Source organism: Astatotilapia calliptera, chromosome 22 (genome assembly GCF_900246225.1).
Source record: "Astatotilapia calliptera chromosome 22, fAstCal1.2, whole genome shotgun sequence".
Taxonomy (NCBI): domain Eukaryota; kingdom Metazoa; phylum Chordata; class Actinopteri; order Cichliformes; family Cichlidae; genus Astatotilapia; species Astatotilapia calliptera.
This window is the reverse complement of record NC_039322.1, coordinates 26,799,743-26,821,992: the sequence shown is the minus strand read 5'-3', so window position 1 is coordinate 26,821,992 and position 22,250 is coordinate 26,799,743. Positions and strand designations below refer to the sequence as shown.

The following is a 22,250-nucleotide window of genomic DNA, read 5'->3' as shown; positions in this document are numbered from 1 at the left end:
TATTTAAGTAAATAGAGATACTTCAACTGAAAGTTTTGGTGAAGTATTTCATTGATGCTTGTATAAGTAATTAGTAAATATGCACATAAGTTCATGCCCTCATTGAGAAAGCTCTCCATATGAAGGATTAGAATTTGCCTCGGAGACAGCCGGGCAGAAATGATCTGATTTAAGTTAAGCACGAGTGGATGGAGCCATTGAAATACAGTTTGTTTGCCTGCATAACACATGATGATGCCCTCTGAGCATAGCGATGAAAAGATCAGCTTACCCCTGACTTGTAGTAATGGTTTTGAGGAAATAGTAAGGCTGCTTATTTTCTGACATCATTAATTCTCTAAATGAATTTGCTAAATGGTTCCAGTGTGAAGCTGACTGCTGGCCGCTTGTTGACATTCTAGACATACAGTTTTTGAGGTAACCTTGTGATGCATTTACTAACAGAATATATGTCTGATATATGACAAAAAGGTTATCTATCACTTTATGTCACCAATAGCTAGTTTGCCTGTAGTCAAACTAGAACATTTCATTAGAACAATGAAACTATGCTTATAAAAAACAGTTATGAACAAACCGATTCTAGACATCTGCATACAACACACAACCTTTGCAGAGGTCACGTCAGTGGCTCATACACTGTCTCATACACTTTAGTATGACTGGAAGTGTTTTTAAAAACCTAGCTACCTCCCCCTGGTGGCAATTAAAATTAATCCCGCTTTAACGCCCCTCCATGTTCATGTCAATTTTCAAACTTGGAAGCTGCTTACAACTTTTTCATTCAGCTTACACGGTAACACATTTGACATATAAGGAGCTTAACCAACTGTTTCCCAGCCTTTTGGAGCTGGGAAATATTGATAGTTGATAGTTTTTTCCCGCGCACCAGGCATAGTGTAATTGTTTCGATTTGTCCCTGATATGCTGCTTTCTTCTGACCACTACTCATGCTAGGGCCTTCATCTGGGTCGGATTTTCTCCAGGATCCAGGTCAGACTGATTACTTTTCTTTTCAACTATTTAACTATTTATCTATTGCTATTATGTGCTGTGTTGTTCTACTCACAGCATGACTATTACGTAATTGCTTCTTCCTCTTCTTCTGTTTTACTGGCAGTTGGCAACCCATTTAATTAGAGCAGGTAGTTGTACTGCCCTCTAATGGAAGAGAGTGTAATTGCCCTGCCTGTTTCTCACGTGGGTCGCTTAGAGCAGCGGTCCCCAACCTTTTTTGTGCCACTGACCAGTTTATGTCTGACAATATTTTCACAGACCAGTGTAAATACAACAAAATAAAACCAGTACCGTTGCCAAAAAAAGAAGATTTAATCATAACACAGAGAAAAAGACCCAGGGAAACGGAGTTAATGATAAAAGCATTTAAAAAAATAACGATAAAAACCCTGAAAACCATAAATTTCACACCCGAGCCTCAACTCTCGCGGCCTGGCCTGGTTGGAGACCGCTGGCTTAGATTACCAATCAGGTGAAACCAGATAATCTCCCACGGTACTCTTGATCATTTCTCATGGCACACCTATGTGCTGCGGCACAGTGGCTGGAAAACACTGGTTTAACCCCTTATTGAAATAAAACTGAAATGACTGTAGTACCTTTAAATTTACCATAGATCACTGTAATTACTGTAACGCAGTGAGATGACTGATTTATCTATGGCGCCGAGGTTTGGATTTCTCCAAATTAAATATAGTTGATCTTCAAATCATGTCGCAAAAATCTTTGTTCCATTCAAAATCTAAAAGGTACTTGTCAAACAATTTCTCCAACTTCATGCACCATCAACATCACATACAGCATTTTTCTTTTTCTCCTTTATCTTAACTGCAATGCAAAGAAAACACAGAGGTCACCTGCTACATGTTATTCATGTGTTGTGTTATAAACTCAGTCAAAGAGACCTGTGAGTGTGATACTGATGTTTCTCCATCATTCCTGAACAGAAAGCAACCGTGCCATCTATTGATGTCGGCTTACTCCCCCATCTGTGTGGCTCTTCTGTCCTTCCTCCTCACTCCAGCTTTTGGTCGTAAGTCACATTGCAGCACAGTGTGGAGTCACCTGACACAACACAAATCAGAGTCCCATATCTTACATGGATTACACCATTGCTGTGACTCTGTCTTATAAACACAAAGAAAGAAGGTTACTGTTAACACCCCAATGCTGACCTTTGATAAGTCAGACTCATCATTAGAAGTCACAAATCAAAAGCCATAAATAGTATATTATTGACATATTGTGCCGGTCTGTGTGGTGGCAGTACATCGGATTAAACGTGCACTCTGATAATCGCGGCAGACTCACTCCCCGCTCTTGTTTGGGGCAGATTGTGCACCGCTTTGTGGAATTCGCCTCATTATCCAGGCGCACACATGCAGATGCACGTGGCATTTTAAACGTGGTTCATCTCCAGCTCGTTGCACTAATGACGGGCTTTCTGAGCGTAACGCTGCGGCAAGCAGTAACTTTTAACAACTTGAGGCCCACATGCACAGTCAGATAAGTATTTAGTGGTGGTAAATATCTCATTTCTCAGCAGTTTTAATGGGGATGTGGGAACGACTTCCAGATGTGTTGTGTTCACGCCGCTCGCTGTCAATGAGCTGAGTCAGCTCATTGACTGGGGAGCCCCTCTGGCTCTCACCATCTTCGTTTCCCAGAGTTATTCACGAGGATTTCCTCCTGAACAACTGCACTGTGAGGAGTCAGGATAGCGCCCTCCTCTGGCACATCACACAAATAGATTTTCTGTGACGATGAAAGTGTTTTTCACTAGAAACTCTATCAACTGTAAACCTGTTGTGATGTAAAACCTGTCCATTATTTTATTATGAGCATAAAATTATAGAATAAATGTGTAATATTAATGATGAAAGCAGAAACAGGATGGTGGTGGGATGTTAGCAGGTTGTAATTTTGATAAATTGCTTCCACATTACCCCGCTAAAATGTTCCTAATGACTTGTGGCTTTTTCTGCCTGTTGTAGTTTCTGACCTTGGTGAAATATTCTGAACAGGGCGCTGAGAGATCTGTATTATAAATTTCAAACACTGCTTTGATTAGTCTGAACTGCAACTGTCTTAATGCTCAATCATCCAGCTAAGTAAATCCCAAAAGGCTGATTCTGTTTATCTGGATGTAGCATTTTCAGCTACATCCAGATGAACAGAATGAACCTTGTGATGTTAATCCAGACCTTGCTTCTCCTTTGTTGCTGTCTATGACAAATGAATGAACGTGGCCAGTATTATATATTAGCCTTGCCACATTTAAAGCAAACAACAAGTGCGGCAGGATTTTTTCTTTTCTTTTTGTCCCATCAGAACTGGACCTGAACAGACTGGATGGAGATTCTGTCTGCCCGCCAATAAGAAGTGGCCAAGATGACCTTCCAGGTAAAATACTTAGTGGGACACTCTTTGAAAATATACAACAGAAGCTTTAAAACAACAAATCCAAGTCTAGAAAATCCCAAAAGGAGAAAAGGAAGGCGGTGAGTTTAATTGGAGGAACAGGGTGGGCTGCCTAATGCCTCAAGATTTCAAATGAGGCAAATAAAATGTTCCACTTGAGTTTAACAAAACTGTAGAACAATACAAACTCAGCAGCTTGTAACCGCTTGGCACTGCTGCTCTGTTCACTCCTACACATCTGCTCACATGCTGCTCTGTGGTTTTAAGTTATTTACAATAAAGTAAAAAGCGTCTTTGTTTACATCCTGTTCATAAGGAAGAGTTTACACTTTAAATGTATGGAAAGACTATTTGGCAAGGATTGGAAATCAGCCTGCCCCATACAGTGAATGCACCTCATTAATATTTTATCCATGCAAGCTCCTGTAACTCCTGCCAAGTTAAACTGTGTCAATGTAAATACAACAAACATATGTAGTAAATGTACAGAAGCTGAAGCGACAACTGATTCGCTGCCTTGTCATAAGATCATTTCAAAACAGGCTGCACTGCACATGAAAGCTGTTTCTACAAACGAGCTATACAACAAAAGTGCTGATCACTACTTTATGCATGAATGTAACAGGAATGGTGTGACACAAAACCGCTAGCAATTATATTATTAGTGTGAGTAGATGTGGAATCACAGACAGTAAAATCAAAATGATTGTTATTGAAATGTTTAAACTTACATTAGTGCTCATGTTATGTGCAGTGCTAATGCTAATGCTATTGTTGTTCTCTTCACACTAATGGGATCAGCACTAATACTGCAAACCCAGTTCTGTTCTGAATATGTTGGAACATTATGCAAAATGTAAATTGAAACATCCCCCATCTGCAAATCTCGCAAACCAGCGGTTCCCAACCTTTTTTGTGCCACGGATCAGTTTATGTCCGACAATATTTTAACGGACAATATTTATGTATTGCTATTACGTGCTGCGTCATTTTACTCACAGCATGACTACATAATTGCTTCTTCGTCTTCTTCTGCTTTACTGGCAGATGGAAACCCGTTTAATTAGAGCAGGTAGTTGTACTGCCCTCTAGTGGAAGAGAATGTAATTGCTCTGCCTGTTTCTCACACGGGTAACGGGCAGTTTATGTCCAACAATATTTTCACAGACTGGCCTTTAAGGTGTTGTGGATAAATACAACAAAATAAAACCATTCATAACACATGGGAAAAGACCCAGGGAAACCGAGTTATCGATAAAAACGATTACAAAAAATAACGATAAAAACCCTGAAAACCATAAATTTCACACCCGAGCCTCAACTCTCGCGGCCCAGTACCAAATGACTCACGGGCCGGTACTGATCCGTGGCCGGAGGGTTGGGGGACGCCGTTGTAAACCCATGTTTTATACACAATATGTGATATTTGCTGCTTTTTTAATATTTCCAGCCTTTTACTGGCTCATCTAAATGTTTTTGAGACGTGTTGCTTCCATCACATTCAATCCTGCCATCGTGTCATTATCCCATGTAGGGTTTGATCTGATCACTCAGTTCCAGCTGGATGTTATTCCCCTGAAAGGTGTGAGGAAAGTGGATGGCTCCACAAACCTCCAGGTGGCCTACCGCCTCGACAAAGAGGCCAACTTCCAAATTCCAACTATGTAAGTAAAGCAGGGGCATCTTTAAAGAAGCTGATTTTTTTAAATGTCTAACAGCACCAGCCCTCATGCAGGTGTTGCATTATTACAGGTCTGGCACAGATGTTGCTGCTCGGCGAGCGGCGTATAATTGTTTGAGGAAAAACATGTCAGGACGTATTTGGCATCTCTTAGAAACACAAAGAGTCAGAGTATTTTTGGATGTGTTTGAGTGAGTGCAGAGAAATAGCAACTAAGACCCTGATTGAAGCTGTTTTGTCAGGATAAGAGAAAAAAAAACATAATTCACCACTTTAATAACTTTAAGTTGTACTTACCTTCAGACGTTTAGGTATGAGTGTACCATAGCATGTACTGACAACAGTTCTGGCTTCCTGTGAGGATCTTTGCTAGTTTGTAATTAAAGGTTAGCTGTAGTAATCTGGATGTTTAAAGGACAACTTTTTTAAACATCATTTTTTAACCATGATCTGCAAATGTTACCATGTTAACCATCATTTCCAGTAATAGGCACACAGATTGTGTTACTTGCCTGTTTGTTTGTGTGGTGGGAAGCGTGAGAAGGGCTTCAATATTTCCCGTGGGCTGTCACGTTTTGTTTTAATGCTTCTAGTGTAATTACTCCTGTCAGTCCTTTTAATAATAAAACACAACTATAGTGGGCATTATTTGAAGGCTAAGTGGAATCCTACCTGGGAGACTAAGAAGTCACTCTCGGGGGCTTTCATAATGGGTCGCAGTCACTACACCAGTTCTCTGACAATCCAATATAAGTAAGCACTTGGCAATAGTGGGAAGCCACAGATAACTTTTAACGGGAACAGACCTACAGCAGGGTGGCCGAGTGGTTCAGTGGTTTACACTGTTGCCTCACAAGTCCTGGGTTTGAGTCTGTTAGCATGGACAATATTCTCTGCATTGTCTCCCGCTACTCCTGCTTCCTGCCACAGCCCAAAGCCATTGTTTGTGTCTCTGTTTATGGCCCTTTGTTAGACTGAGTACCTGTCCAGGGTGAACCCCACCTCCTGCGAGGGGTTTGTCTGCTAATATCACATCATACCTGAAATACCAGTTATCAGTTTGGCACTTGGCACATGGAATAGTTTAACCTCCACCTTTCTTGATGAAGATTTATGGGAGAAGAAATGCTTTATTTATGCCAAAGGTTGGGTTTACTGTGGTAAAGCAGACAAAACATGAAAAACAACTTAGCTCCATAAAATAAATATGTCAGTGTCACAACCCAAACAGTAAAGAAGGCATTCAGTAATAACAGAAATAGAAAATACAAAAAAGTGGAGTGGGTAAAGAGTATAAAAGGTAATAAAGAATATGATACAATAAAGAGCTGAAATCTGAAATGAATGCAGGTGTTGTGGCAGCAGAATTGAAGTAGATGCTAGAGAAAGTGTTCAGCTGCATGTCCAGATGGCCAGGATCCTGTCAAAAATGGACATATAGTAAACCTGGGCACCTGATCATTACAGCAACTAAACGATCAAGATTTCCGCGGTGACATAGCCTCTTAACATGGACCGACTCACTGCAGACACGTGTCGGGTCAAGATTACAGCTGGGGTTTCTTCTAGCCACATGCTCATCAGTCCGTTTTATTTAAAAACCACTTGAAGTCTTATGTTTAAAGATCTTAACCCTAACCCCAGATGCCCAATAACCTGGCAAATGTTACATGTTAATTTCCAGTAACTTGTCCTAGAACAAAATGTTACGTAAGCAGAGATGCCTCCTGTTGTTTCCCAGCTTGCCCGCTCCAGTCTGTTTTGGCTAATCTGTTCCTGGAGGCCAGCTTTCCTTCGAAGCTCTTATGTAAGTTGCTGGCACCCTGCATCTATGCCCCTTGGTTCAGTCATGCTAAATGTAAATACTTGTTTTTCCCCCCACCTCACAAGTCCAGTCGCACAAGCTGTGCTTTGAAGTCTTTGCTTCAGCTGCACTCCTGCTCTTGTCGTCTGCAGGGCAAAGGCAGCACATACTCGCAGCACTTAGCTGAAGAGAAAGCTCTTCATTTGTTTTATTGGGTTTTTATTACCTCACCTTAGTTATTTACTAGGTGGTAAAAGGCTGTAGTGCCCATCTATGAATGCACCACCCACTGAGATGTTGGCTTGTCAAAAACACAGAAAGCACCAGTCTGGATGCTAACCAGGGTAGCATATTGTGACTGAGCTACTGATTTATGCACTGAGACAGCCTCCCTCACAGTATCTGATTTTTGATATAATAGCAGAATTTAAAACCTCTCTTTGTTTCTTTGAAGTGTGTGCCTTTAATTTGAATCTCAAAGACAATGACGACAGGGCTTTGAGTTATTTTTACCCAAGTCTTGCACTTGATTTGATGGTAGTTTTGCTAAGTGCTGATCATAAATTAACTCTGACATTGGAAATATTTTGAGTGTTTTAACCCGGCTGGGTGAGTGGCGGTGCATTTTGGTGTGATTCGCAGAAACCAGAAGATTTGAACCCCTGCTCCTCACTTCTCCCTCAGACTCAACTTTCCTCGTGGCTTCCCAGATGAGTACTCCTTCATGACGACCTTCCGCATGATCAAGAACACCATGAGCAAGGTGTGGAACATCTGGCAAATAGTTGATGAAGATGGCTACAAGCAGGCCGGATTACGCCTGAATGGCGACGAGCAGGCTCTGGAGTACTTCCTGACAGGCCCCGATGGAAATCTGCAGACAGTCACATTCCCCGGCCTTTCTGTGCTCTTTAACACAAAGTGGCATAAGGTGATGATTGGCGTAGAGCACGACCAGGTCACGCTGTATGTGGATTGCCAGCCTGTTGATCAGAAACCCATCAAAGGCAAAGGCTCCATCAACACAGAGGGAGACACTCTTATTGGCAGGCTGGATGCTGATCCCAACGCCTCCGTAGTGGTAAGCAAGTATGGAGAACTGCCTGCTCTATTTAATAATCTTCACCCTCCTTACGAGCATTATCAGGGAAATTGTGCTCTTTGAGAACAACACATTCAGGTTTATGTGTGTGCTGAGCTCTGCTATAATTCTAAAGTGCTGCTGTCACGGCAAATCTGCTCAGCTGGGTCCCAGTAGGAAAAAAGGATGGGGATTGGGGGGGGGGGGGGGGGAGACTTAATCCCTGCAGAGAATCACATTGGTGGAAAAGCAAGCTCAACAACCCATATAGACAGCATTGATTCCAAGCTACAAAGAAGTAACAGCACCACGAAGAAGCATTTCAAAGCCCTTTCTTTTCTCAGTTTCATTTATGAAAATAATTCCACATGTTACCATGTCTTTTTTACAGTTTGAGCTCCAGTGGATGCTGATACATTGCGACCCAAAGAGAGCCCAGAGAGAAAGCTGCAATGAGCTGCCTCCCTCTGAGGTACAGTAGCGGAGACAAGGATCTGCTCAGCATCTGTTGTGGTTTGTGGTTTTACTCAGGTTGATGGAGCTTCCAGTATTTTTGAAGGGAAGCGGCAGAAATGCTGAGACAGAGCTGCAGAAGTGTAACAAACACCTCGCCAAGCAGTTTTACTCTTTAGCTCTTTATTTTTTATTGTCAACATTGAGCTGTTGTCCTACAAACATTTGTTGGAGGAAGAGCTGTTTAGGAGCTACTTTAAACCTACAGACTGTATATATAAACTGTGACACCACCCACTGGTGCCTGGACTTAGCATTTTGAAGTAAGGGTATTGGTTGCAGCCATATTGGCCTTCCTTTTTGTTGCTTGGTTAGCAAAGCATATCCACAGTTAACTGCAATATTTAAAGGGGAGTTAACTTCAATAGGTGAAAAACAGCCTTAAAACAAATGTATGTATTTAATGGAGAAACCAAACAGCCATCTTTATGCGGTTTTATTAGCGGAAAAGGGGTAACTTTAACCCTGTTACACCAAGTGCATCGTAATTGATACATGAGGCTTTGAGCCCTTTATTATATTATCAGTGTGATTTTTTTCTCCTGAAAATCTGATGTATACAGTCAGACACTACTATGAGCAATTAACTGCACAGGATGTAGCAAGAAAGAGGGTTTTTTTTTTGTTTGTTTTTTAAAAGCATAATTAAAACGTATACGTAAAAATAAAACTAAAGTATAGGAATAGTTACTCCTTGTGCAGTTGACTTTTTCAACTGCACAAGGAGTTTTCCAACCCCGGGAATATTACTCTCTGCCTCAACAATGTGTCCCAGTTATTCTCTGTTTATAATTTAATTTATAATTAAATATTATGTTTCATTTCTACTGTGATTAATGAGATGGCTGCCTGCGATGAAAATGCCACTCTGCAGTCTCACATTTCGTGCTCTGTGAACTCTGCCGTGCAATGAATTAGGATTAGTGAGAATTGTTTTTATTTTTTTTAATTTAATCACTTTCATCAAAATGTGACTGATTGTACACCCTGTGGACAGATTCATTTCCTGCCCTGGTGCACTCTATTAGCTCTCAGGCTAACACGGGGAGTGTGGGTACTGTTTACGGGGCTTTGTATTTAAATGACAGCATGACATCACTCACTGCCGTTGTTGTGAACCAGAGCGCTTTTGCTGACACTTTTGGTGAGGGTGGTGTGACTACTTTCACTAACTCTCCCTTTATCTGATTTCTCTTGCTTCTTCAGATGTATGCCAATGCTGAGGTATTTATTTTTCATCTCTACTTTCTTTTTGCTTTGTGATTTTAAACCAATAATCTGTTTCAGTGCTTCAGTTGCCTAATTGCCTTAATGCTTTGTTCTATATCTAATAAATGGTGGTGATATTATTTGTTTTTAGCATTGCATAGGTTGACCATTCTTACATTTGTACATCAAATCATGTGCCCAGAAGTGACTTAAAACCAGGTGGCACAGAGATAATTTCCATAGATTATAACTAAATCTGTGAAGAAGAAGCCTTTACGCTGAGAAAGACTTTATCTTCTCTTCTACACAAGTGTTTAGATTGAACGTTTAAATTCAGTTATCTAGCATTTCTCAAGTTTTCTGTGATAATATGTTAATTGTTTGTTTGTCTCTTCTGTCAGCCTGAAAAATCAATCCCAGGCCCCCCAGGTACCCCTGGCCCAGAGGGCCCCCGAGGGCCAGCAGGAGAAAATGGCAGAGATGGAAGAGATGTAAGTATTTCCTACTTCCATTAGCACAGAGTGAGTATTTTTCTCTCTTATTTGACTTCTTTTATTTATCTCTCCAGGGTCTTCCAGGGCCTCCTGGCAGTCCTGGCGCTCCTGTGAGTATTAAACGCAAAATGATATACTGACAACGTACCTCGAGGCTGCGTTCTCCCTCTCAATGTGTTTGTTTGTCATATGATACCCCAGGGAAATGATTCACGTCGCGGCTCAGTTACACCGTTTCAAAACAGATTTGTCTGACACAATATGACTCGGCATTGCTTACTATGATAACACTTCTTTGTAGACCAATCCTGTTACTTCTGTAGTGTGTCTCCAGTGAGAGAGTGTTGAAATAATCTGGGTAAATTAACTTCAGAACATCCACCTGGACACTGACAGCTAACAGTTATTCTGGCAAAGTTTCCTACACTGAAAGTGTAACATGACCAAAGTCAGTCTGAAACCCTGATACTTTATCAGGACCTCTAACCTCTTGAATTACAGGACTCAGTGTGGGAACTACCCTCAAGTGGCTGTTAGAGGAGTTGCAGTTTTTGGATCTTTCTTGATGGCTTCTTTTTTTCACCCCGGAGGTTGCTCCTTAATTACAATCCATTCCAATGTTCATATATACTAACTTTAACAGTGCACACAGTGGTTAGAATTATCTCTTAACAACAGCAATGGGATGTGACATAGAGAAGAGGTTGGTGTGGATGAATGGGTCAACAAAACATTGGACTTTAATTCAAATACAATGTAAACGGAATATCAGTATAAATCTCTTTAAGACAAAAGTCTGGATTTCAAATGGAAAGCATCAGTGATGCTGTAGTAATCAGCAGCTACTAGGTCAATTCTGGTTTTTTGAAAAACATGCACAGTGCAGCTTGGTAAGTTACGAACTTAAAGGCACTTGTTACATCTTATTTTTTGTTGACAAGGGCCTGTGTTCATAAATACTTAATATCCAAGGGTTTCAACAGGAAAAGGGTCAACTTGGGTTAACATAAAGTTTTTTTTAATGCTTTTCCTGTTTGGTACAGCCAAATTAAAAAGCTTATGAAAGAAGAGTTGTCAGGCCAAAATGCATCTACTGCTTCTACTTTAACTTCTAATCTTCTGAAGATGTGGTTGGTTAGCATATGGCTACACAGCAAAACCCAAATGCTAGAGATCTGTTGGATAGTAAGAGGTTAAATAGGTTAGTGTCACAGAATGCGGTGGCAGACTGTGGAGTAGCAGTGAAAAGGAGGACCCAAAATACAGGACTCTTATAATGAACAGTGGATTTATTTACAGTGAGTGGAAAAACAACATGGCTATATACAAATCCCAGCACTGTGGCCCTGTGGCGATTCTCCCTGAATCCAACATAGTGCAGATGTCCATGAAAGGTGAAAAGTAGCAACTCTAAAAACTCCTGTTCCCAACACCGTGACTCCAAAAGTACTCTGCTCTCCGATTCCCGGTAACACACAAACGCACTCAGGTTAGCAGGATTAAACGAGTTTTGACTCCAGGATCAGCGCTGACTGGAGCTCAGCCACACTCTTAAATAGGGCGCTCTTAACGAGGCCATCAGCTGCAGTTGGTGATGGCTGAGAAGCGGCAGGTGTGGCAGCTTCCAGCGTGGGAACACTTCCGGGTCGCAATCCCTCAGCAACCCAAAACATCCAGGAATATGAATGAACATAAACACACACAGGGAGACGGAGGAAAAAGGATACACAACAACCAAAACACTACATACGGAAAAATAGACATAAATACAGAAATACATGAGGCCTGGGTCCCTAGGCCCAGGCCATGACAGGCTGCGTCATATGGCTGCCTCTCACAGACGTTTTTTCCTGTTAAGAGTTTTTTTATTCCCACTGTCGCCAAGCGTGTTCTCATAGGGGGAGGGGTGTCCAAATTCATGAGCTGCATCCTCCTGGCGCTGCATTTATAGACCGATTACGTCACAGCGACGCGACAAAGGCTGTCCAAATTCGAAGACTCGTCCAAATGCAGCTGACAAATGCGTCCTCCTTTTCCCCAAATTTGAAGGATGGGTCGGGTGTATCCTTCGTCTTCCACCATATCCCAGAATTCATAGTGCGCCCCAGCCAATTCCAGTTTCCAACAATGGCATCAGCTACTTAGTTTTAATATTACTCTTATTACTCTTTCTGAGTCTGAGATATTTTTAGGCGAGAATGTAGCTGTGTAAACTTCAAATATCTGCTTGGTTTATCAAGACATCACATATTTGCAAAAGTGCTCCGATGTTTTCAGAGACGTCTGTTACCCACCAGCTCGATAGCTAGCTGGGGCGAGAACACCAAACTCCCGGCACATCGTTTTCAAACTCCCGCGGTCTTTTGCTACTCAGGTTAAACATGATATATAAGTCACTTAGATAACTTATAAATGTTATTGTTTGGCTTTTTTCAGTGTTTTATTTGTTTGTGAGTAAATCGGTTTGGCTGAGATTAAAGTTATAGTTTTAACACAGCTGAATAAATGTCAAACAGAAAACTGATTAAACAGAAGTGTGAAATGATCGAGAATTTACGCCAGTGTCCTGTTATATTTTAGATAGAAAGATGCAGGAGGGAGACAGCTGCTGACGCAAAAGGCTAGACCGTCCAATTTTGCAGCCGCTCACTTCCGGCCTACCCGACCTTCGGAGGATCCGGCCCACGTAGACCGTGAAGGCCAGGTCCTCAGGAGGATGCAGTCTATGAATTTGGACACCCCCAGGGGGTCATTTGCTTTTTGGGGTTTTCTTTGTATTATTGCAGGGTCTTTACCTAACACTAGGAAGCGCCTTGAGGCAGCTACTGTTGTGATTTGGGGTTATATGAATAAAATTGAAGTCTTAGTGTTGCAGTATACTTATCTTTCTTCTACCAGTTTAATTTGATCACAAGTAGCTTTGTCACAAATAATCAATTTCCTCCATTAAACGAATGGCAAAAATAAAAAAAAGGGGGAGTGCTCAGTAGGTAGCGTGGGTGGGAGTTCTCATATGATGTGAATGCCACTTAATGTGCTGCTATAAACTACTTAATATAGCAGTGAAATCTTGACTATGATGCCCTGTTTTCTTTCATTCAATAATAACTGAGATGTCTTCGTGACTTTGTAATAAAAGTGTACAACAATTAAGTTTCCCAAGAAGAGTAGGCTTTCTACTAAAATATTAGCATTTATGCTAAAAGAGAAATTTAGGAATAAAGGCATGCTAAGTAGCAGACACAAGCCTGGTTCAGATAAAGGCCTCATGTTAAGCAGTGCCTTTGTCATTCACAGTCACGCCTCCTTTGTTTTCGACATAGCCTTACACAAGCTCATCTTGCGGTTGATCGTCGAGTGCGGCCCACCTTTCATTGATTAAATGTTGACTGGCTCTGCCTCTGTGTATCTAAGCAACGGGGCAGGAAGATGCAGGAAGAAGATAAAACAGTTTTATTCTTGTTGTGTCTGTTTCCTAGGGCAGCAAAGGAGAGCAGGGGGAGATCGGTCTTCCTGGACAGAGAGGCCTGCCTGGTCTTCCAGGACCTGCTGTAGGAAACAGCACCTGACACACATTTTTTAATACCTGCCAGTGCTGCCTGTTTGTGTGTGTGTGCGTGTGTGTGTAAATATATGTATATGTTTCAAGCTAAGGATAAAAATGTGCTCGCTAAAAATTGTTACAAACATTCTGTGTTGTAGTGTGTAAGGATGCCACATTAATTTGACTGTATGTTGACTATCTGCAGGGTTCAGCTGGTCCAATGGGTCCCAGAGGGCCTGTAGGAGAGAGAGTGAGTCAACATTTACTTTCATTCAAATCAATGATTTACAGGAAATAATTGACAATGTACTGATTTTCTCTGCTTTTCATCACAGGGACTTCCTGGCTTTCCTGGACCTCCAGGTCCTGCTGTAAGTGGAAAGAATTCTCATTTAAAGCAACATATGCATATGGAAATGACACTAAATGACGACGATGTGATAAATGCTCCTTCTTCTGTGTCTCCTTTCCAGGGTCCAGCAAGAGAAGGACCTCCTGTATGTGTTTGCTACCGATGTTGATGTTTTGTTTCTCACATGTACATGGCCTTACTGGTGAATTATCTGGTTTCTATTCATGTCTGGCAGGGACCTCCTGGAAAACCAGGAACCCCAGGAGATGAGGGGAACATTGGACCAGAGGTCAGAATGTTTTTGTGGAATAGGTGTACAACATAAAGTCAAGTCCCATAAAAAGAGCTCCCACAGCTTGCTTGTGGAAGCATGTTATTGCAACCGATAGTTGTACTTTATTGCAACAATGATGTTGGTGAGAATTATGACAGGAGCTACACTGTTGAAGCTTGTGCATCAATGCCACGCTGTTTGGGGCAGCCATGTATGAAAATGTGTTTTTGTGGAGGTAGGAGGTAAAATGATTTTGAGACATTACTGCTCCAGCAATGTCTCAACTTCATATTGTCATAAGTTGGCTGTGCGAGCTGTTTATTGTGGACCCAAACACAAGATGCAGGAGTAAACAGGTAATGCTCATAAGTGCAAAATTCCAGGAACACACAAGGAACCAAGCAAGGGAATCCAAAAAGATAGAAATGAACAGGAAGCACATATTATCAAGGAAACTCAGAGCAGGATGAATGTTAGGGTGTCACGCAGCTATGAGGGATGACACAACAATGAACAAGCGGAGACTGAGGCAATAATAACAGGTAACAGATGGGACACACAGCTAGAGACATAATAAGATGGGTGGAAGTTAAAAGCAGCACAAAACTCAGAGAACGCCCCTTGCCAAAATAAAACAGGAAGTGCAACACGAATCAGCAGGGGGGATAGGATTACCTCGACACAGTGGTAGGATAGAAAGAGCACACAGGTGTGCGTAGAAAGACAAAGATGAGACAGAAGGAGGAAGTGAATAAAAACACAAAGGGAACAAGCTAAAAGATAATGTGAGAGTGACCAAACTAAGAATAGTAGACTCAAATAACCAGACTTGAAAATCAACCATAAAGAACCCACAAAAAAAGGATGTAAACGAGACTTTAACACAAGGGCACAATAACCAGGAAAGCAAATACGGGTTAACTAAGGAACACAGAAGCCAAAACCAAAGATAACCTCAAAGAATGACTTCAAATAGCAAGAAAAATACAAACAGGAAATGTAATAATACATAACACCAAGAAAAAGAGAATACTACTTTTTAAAGGCAAACAAACAAACCCAGAATAAAAATCAAAAGAATAAAGAACTAACTGAAAACCTTTTAGTACTTTTAAAAGACATCTTATCAGTTCCAAAACAGCCACTACATCAGAGAGGACCTACTCAGCTTAAGAAGTATAGGCCTATCTCTAAGCTTCCATTATTATCGAAAATTCTGGAAAAAGTAGTTGCAGATCAACTTACCACTTTTTTAGAAAAACATGAAATTTATGACAAATTTCAGTCGGGTTTCCGTAAAAGTCACTCAACAGAAACCGCATTACTTAAAGTCTCTAGTGACATTATGATGTCAGCTGACTCCGGAGCATCCTCAGTCATGGTTTTGGTGGACTTGACATCTGCCTTTGACACCATTGACCATACCATTCTGATTAACAGGATCCGGGACGTAGTCGGTGTGTCCGGTCTGGCTTTGAAGTGGTTTCAGTCACACCTCTCCAACAGATCTTTTAGTGTTTTTGCGAATCGGTTTATGTCACATTCTAAAGATCTGACATGTGGGGTACCGCAGGGTTCAGTTCTGGGTCCTATTCTTTTTCTTTTGTACATGTTACCTCTAGGACTCTAGGACTCTAGTAAGGCAGTTCCCTGAGGTGTCTTATCACTTCTATGCTGATGATATTCAGCTCTATTGTTCTTTTAAGCTGATGGAAGTCCATAAACTGTCCTCTTTAATTAAATGTTTAGCTTCCATTGAACAGTGGCTTGGTGACAACTACTTACAGTAGAACTCTGAGAAGTCAGAAACATTAATTATTGCCCCCGACAACCAGATATCTCTAATCAAACAGCATCTTGGTTCTCTTGGCTCATCTGTTCACCTGAGCCTCAGGTACCTTGGTGTGATCTTTGATTCTGCCATGTCCCTAGAACAAAACTCTCGCCAGTTAATTAGGAATTGCCTTTTTCAGCTAAGAAACATCTCCAAACTGCGAACTTTGCTGTCTAAATCTGAGTTAGAAATGGTTAGATGGTTGGCTCGCTTAGATTATTGTAACAGTCTTTTTCTTTGTTTGAGCAAAAGGAATCTTGACTGTCTCCAGTTAGTCCAGAATGCTGCTGCAAGGCTTTTAACTAAGACACGAAAAAGAGAGCACATTACACCAGCTTTACATTCATTACACTGGCTTCCAGTACATTTCAGAATTCATTTTAAAATCTTGGTACTGACTTTTAAAGCTTTGAATTGTGATGCCCCTGCTTACATTTCTGATCTTTTAGAACCCCGCGCTCCCTCTCGAAGCCTGAGATCATCTAATCAAAGGCTGTTGGTAGTCCCTCGAACATATTTTAAAACCAGAGGTGATAGATCTTTTAGAGCGGTGGCCCCCAGGTTGTGGAATGCTCCATCATTACGTTGCCTTGATTGTATTTATTCTTTTAAAAAGCAGCTTAAGACTCATTTATTTAGATTGGCTTTTAATTAGATTTGTGCTGTGTGTTTTATTATTAATGTATTTTATGTATTTCTGTTTTATATTACTGTGAAGCACTTTGTGGTTTTTAGTGCTATATAAATAAATTGATTTGATTTGATTTGATTAAATGTGTTATTGCAGGGTCCACCTGGGCCTAGAGGAGGACCTGGGGTTCCAGGGCCTCCTGGCCCTCCTGGCCCACCAGGGCGTGTGGTAAGAACCTGATTCAACACTGGTTTTATTATCATGTGAGACTTTATTATTTCATACATTTCCTACGTTATATACATACATGGTACAACAGCGCACATGGGGTTGTCTACCAATCAAGGTTGGTGGTTCGATCACTGGTACTTCCAGTCTTAGTTCTTAGCGATGCTAACAGCACACATTGTAACTAGCCCTTTCCTTGCGGACAAATCTCGTCCTGAGCTCAGATCTCTGTATGAAATCACGAGCATGTGATGGTCCCGCATGCAGCCGTCTCTTTTCACACATTCAAATCTGGAACATAGATTTCTGTGAACGTCTAACCCCCTGTGGCTGTTTTAGATCTCACTCTGCTGTGTTTTAGGGACCGCCCGGTGCCAGCAATGAGGGAAGTGGGGAAGCTGTGAGTGTTTTTCTGTCTTATATGCTGCCAAATTTTTCCTGGATGCATGGCAATTGGAGTGGTGACAGTGAATTTGTGACCAGAATGAGTCATGTTAAAAAGAGGCTGGTAACAGCCACGCTTGTTGAGTATCTGACTGGCTGTGTATGTTTATAGTGTCCTGCTGCCTGCCCTGCTGGACCCCAGGGGCTGCCTGGGCTACCAGGGATGAAGGTGAGGAATGTTAATGAAGGATGTTCAGTGATTCAGCTAATTAAAAGCCAAACCAGACATTTAAATTAGTATTCTTGTCAGACTGGGAGAGGTTTTTTAAATGTTTAGGTTATCATGGGACTGCAAAAAATCTTCATTTCTATTCCATCTAATATCATTCTGCAAGGCGTAGCTTTAGACTTAAAGTTTACTTAATAGGCTGTGAAGCTCAACATCTCATCATCCTCAATAAATATGGAATGACTAACATCAATGCATCGATAAGTGTCAGCAAGTCAGCAAGAATGAACTGTAGAAACTCAGACTCTGACGATCAGGTCAGGACATTATCCAGAGTTGTCCTTTCTCACATGTAACTCAAAGAGACTGTATATAAAAGATGGATTCAGATCTCTGGATGTCACTATTGTGCCAGCACCCACTGATTTTTTGATCTTAGCATGACATTAGCCAAATGTTATTTTTTCTGAGCCATATGTCACCATATTTTGATAAGCGAGTGGCGTGCTAATTTGTCAGCTAACATTATCAACCGTGTTTACCAAACGAAGCACAGATATACATAGCTATAATTAGGGCTGCATGCCACGTTAATAACATAATGGAAATCCACACAACAAAGTTGAAGCATAGAGTTAATGGATAAGCAGACGATTTTATTTAAACCATTTTATTTGTCAAATAATTGCACTGAAACTGCTCCAAAAGGTACCAACAGCAAAAATAAGGACTCCTGTTCAGTGATTTGTTTTAGTGAAGGTGTGGCTTTGCAGACAGCGATCAGCTGCGTATGATTCAGAAAATAATCTGGAAACATTCTGTAGAACCCACAACAGCTTTTGTACCGTGCTGTAAAAATAGATAGATAGATAGATAGATAGATAGATAGATAGATAGATAGATAGATAGATAGATAGATAGATAGATAGATAGATAGATAGATAGATAGATAGATAGATAGATAGATAGATAGATAGATAGATAGATAGATAGATTAATGATGTGATTGTTACCTTTAGGGACACAAAGGTCTGGATGGTGTGCCTGGAAAGGACGGCGTTCCTGGAGAGAAGGTACAAGCAGAGTGAAAACCAGACAGAGCATACAGTACATACAGTAGTTACCTTGTAGCAATGAGCTATGTTTCTCTACCAACAGGATACCAAGAACCATTTGTACACATGCTACAATCCACCTTCACAAAATGTGATGTTAATGTGTTTACACTTGCGGTTTTCCACAGGGGGAATCAGGAAAGCAGGGTCCTCAAGGACCACCAGGTCACATGGGAGATGATGTAGGGAAGCTTCTCCCTTGGTTACACTGTATTAATATTAATGAAATTATGTCTCCCTAAAGATATAAAGTGATAAATATCTACAAAATAAAATCTCATTTGTCCTTATAGGGACAAAGAGGACCCATCGGAGTCCCTGGAACCGCAGGAGAGAAGGGAGACAGAGTACGTTTAACAGAGATGACACAGACATTTGGACCTTTGTACATGTAAATGAAAGCTAACTCTTCTCCATTCTCAGGGCCCACCTGGCTTCAACGGTGTCCCAGGACCCACTGGTCCTCCTGGAGCTCCTGTAAGCAGTCTTAGTTTGATCAGCTCCACGGCCTCTGATCTTCTGGCATTTGCTCTAAGAGCGAAAAAGGGATGTACTTTAACCTGTAACTAACTTTCTCTCAGGGTGTGGAGGGAATGCGTGGACGTCCGGGTTTGCCGGGGCCTAAAGGCGAAGATGTGAGTCCTGCTCTCTACCTAAGATGATTTATATAACAAATCATAATTCGAAAAGCATTTAAAAAAATGTGATTTGATCTTGTTTAGGGAGCCATGGGAGCTCAGGGATCACAGGGTCCTCCAGGGGAAAAAGGAGATACTGTAAGTAAGCTGGAAGATATAAAGTAGAAGTGGAAGAAAATGGATGAATGGTGAGACATTTATTTTTAGCACAGCATTGCTTAATATATAGTGTTTTTCAGGGAGGGCCTGGAAATAATGGCTTAGATGGAAGTCCTGGAGTTGATGGCGCCAAGGTAACCGTTATCCCCTGTGATCTTTTTACTAATAAAAGTGCATCATACTAAACTAAAACTCAATAATTGTCTGGGAGACATGGAAAGATTGAATTGGATGGGCCTGTTTGTAAAATATACAAGACAGAAATACATCAAATCTACAAGCTAATGGTGACACGTGGCCAAGAAAGGCTGACTCAACCAAAAATCTAAGAGTATACAAGTATTCAGTTAATTAATTAAGAAAGAAGGAAACACATCAAATATTATTATTGCACATTGCTATTAATGTTTGTTTTTATCAGGCTTGAAATGTCTGACAAAAAAATAACGATTAAAAACCCTAAAAACCATGAATTTGTGAATGAAGTGGGGACCGCTGGTCTACAACATATGGTGTCCCCCCCCAAAATTTACCAAATTATTCTGCTGAATGCATCATGGGTGTAGTATGGCGTCCATTGGACTTTTGGCTGGCGCCATGTTGGTTTCTTTGGAAAAATCGTTGAACACACATTAAACAAAAGTAAACTTGTATACCGCATACAACAATCTGTGCACACTTTGCATCTCCTCAACAGGGAGAGCCCGGCACTCCTGGAGCTGTTGGTGTCAGGGGGATTGTGGGTATTCCAGTAAGTCAAACTTAATTTTTGTACATTCTGTTAAACCTGTAATTGAATTATATCCTCTGTGGTTACGATTTCCAGGTGTTAGCGTTTCATTGGGAAGCTAGTGACGCTGGTAAATTAAAGGAGTACGAGCTTCTCTCTGAAGCAACAAAGCTGGTCAGCTAAATAAAACATTAAAGTCAAACAACCTGCAGGAAGGGCAAGGGCACACCTACTGTTGCCTGTAAGGCTGTGAGATGTGACTTGAATGGTAAATGTGAATTCACAAACAGCACAGTAGATAAAAGGACAGTGTTTTTACTATAGGCTGTGTGACTTGTTTCCAGTGTGCTTTTACCTAAAGATTTTTATTACTATTGTTTCTCAAACAGTTATAAGTGTTACAAATTGATTTCCTGTTAATGTTAAGCAACGTTTTATGCTACTTCACTGCTATGCTAATTCCCTGATCCCATTTCCTGTTAATGTTATCTATTGCTTCTCACAGAAACAGACGTGAGGCAATGACACAAACATTTTCAGTTTGTTTTCATGACATGTTTTTGTTCCTAGGGTCTGCCAGGGAAGTCGGGAGTAGCTGGAACCCCTGGTGAAAAGGTAATTGGAATAATCATCCATTTAATGAGGCATGTCTTTATAGCACATCCCTAATGTTATTGCAGCTGACAGCTTCAGTAGAACACTCTCTTTGAGGTTTGAGCTGACTTATTCAGTGCAATTCCTGCTGTGGATTTAGGGCAGCACTGGTGCAGAGGGACCTGTCGGACCAGCTGGACTTCCTGGAAAAACTGTGAGATTACGCTACCCACAGAACTCTATCCATGAGCCTCTAATTTTACAGATATTTTTCATCAGTTATCTTGGTTCTGCAAGTGATATTCACACTCATTCAAATTCATTTGGATATTTTTCCCATATAGGGTGGGCCTGGAAAAGATGGAGCAGACGGAAAACCTGGAGATAAAGGAGCAACTGTAAGTTGACATTTTCTCCCCATTGCTTCATAATTTTTATATTTAAATTAAAAACAAGTCACACTTTTAGACTTTTCAGGTACGTTAGTACCAGCACATTCATGTGCAAACTGAAGTTGAGGTTTTACTGCTTCTTGATGTACAGGGTCAAACAGGAAAACAAGGACCAGTTGGGCCTGCAGGTCCACCAGGAATCCAGGTGAGATCCTGTCCATCCATCCATCTGCTCCCAGCTGGGCATTCCCAGAAAACATTCAAAGAGAAACACACAGGAGCCATCCTGACTATTTGTCTAAACCACTTTAGCTGGCTTCAACCAAAGTGAAGGCGCAGTAGCTCTACTCTGAACTCCATCGATGTGTGTGAGCTCCTCTCTCTATCACTAAGGCGGAGTAAACCCGTTTTAGCTGCTTGATTGGCCTGATGACATCAGTGTTGTCTCATCGTTCAATTCTATGTTCCAGAAGCGAGTCTTTTTGTCTTATTGTCCCAGGCACACCTTTACAGCTTTACAGAGGAACAGAAACTTTGATGACGTCTCTGGAAGTTCAATTCAATTCAATTTATACAGCGCCAAATCACAACAACAGTCGCCCCAAGGTGCTTTATATTGTAAGGGAGACCCTACAATAATACATACAGAGCAAGCATGAACCACCTGCAGACAGGGCCAAGGAAGACAGGATAAAAGGAAGCTGACATGCTGTGGAAGAGAGACTGAGATTAATAACAAGTATGATTCAGTGCAGAGAGGTCTATTAACGTTAGGGGTGGGTTTTGATTATCGATTTATCGATTGCAATCAATTCTAGCTTGGATAACGTGATATCGATTCATTAAAATCCTGAATCAATTTTTAAATATAAATTCATTTTGCCCGAAACGCCAGAATCTCAGGTTAAACCTCCAAAAATTTCGAC

At 41.1% G+C, this 22,250-nt stretch overlaps 1 protein-coding gene across 3 annotated transcripts in view; it reads left to right on the top strand.

The window, feature by feature from the left end:
- The window catches only part of col9a1c (collagen, type IX, alpha 1c), a 30,709-nt gene that overhangs the window by 2,560 nt on the left and 5,899 nt on the right, over positions 1-22,250 (top strand). The window contains exons 2-30 of one of the 3 annotated variants that reach the window (XM_026157062.1): positions 958-993; positions 1,965-2,050; positions 3,349-3,420; positions 4,973-5,102; positions 7,608-8,004; positions 8,396-8,476; positions 9,724-9,741; positions 10,128-10,217; positions 10,295-10,330; positions 13,700-13,771; positions 13,970-14,014; positions 14,100-14,135; positions 14,238-14,261; positions 14,352-14,405; positions 17,012-17,083; positions 17,445-17,483; positions 17,640-17,696; positions 18,716-18,769; positions 18,940-18,993; positions 19,105-19,158; positions 19,235-19,288; positions 19,393-19,446; positions 19,534-19,587; positions 19,689-19,742; positions 20,306-20,359; positions 20,909-20,953; positions 21,093-21,146; positions 21,277-21,330; positions 21,476-21,529. In XM_026157062.1, the coding sequence (XP_026012847.1) occupies positions 958-993; positions 1,965-2,050; positions 3,349-3,420; positions 4,973-5,102; positions 7,608-8,004; positions 8,396-8,476; positions 9,724-9,741; positions 10,128-10,217; positions 10,295-10,330; positions 13,700-13,771; positions 13,970-14,014; positions 14,100-14,135; positions 14,238-14,261; positions 14,352-14,405; positions 17,012-17,083; positions 17,445-17,483; positions 17,640-17,696; positions 18,716-18,769; positions 18,940-18,993; positions 19,105-19,158; positions 19,235-19,288; positions 19,393-19,446; positions 19,534-19,587; positions 19,689-19,742; positions 20,306-20,359; positions 20,909-20,953; positions 21,093-21,146; positions 21,277-21,330; positions 21,476-21,529 (1,984 nt within the window). The remainder of the gene's footprint in view (positions 1-957; positions 994-1,964; positions 2,051-3,348; positions 3,421-4,972; positions 5,103-7,607; positions 8,005-8,395; positions 8,477-9,723; positions 9,742-10,127; positions 10,218-10,294; positions 10,331-13,699; positions 13,772-13,969; positions 14,015-14,099; positions 14,136-14,237; positions 14,262-14,351; positions 14,406-17,011; positions 17,084-17,444; positions 17,484-17,639; positions 17,697-18,715; positions 18,770-18,939; positions 18,994-19,104; positions 19,159-19,234; positions 19,289-19,392; positions 19,447-19,533; positions 19,588-19,688; positions 19,743-20,305; positions 20,360-20,908; positions 20,954-21,092; positions 21,147-21,276; positions 21,331-21,475; positions 21,530-22,250) is intronic. The other 2 variants (XM_026157064.1, XM_026157063.1) reach the window with 2 other exon arrangements.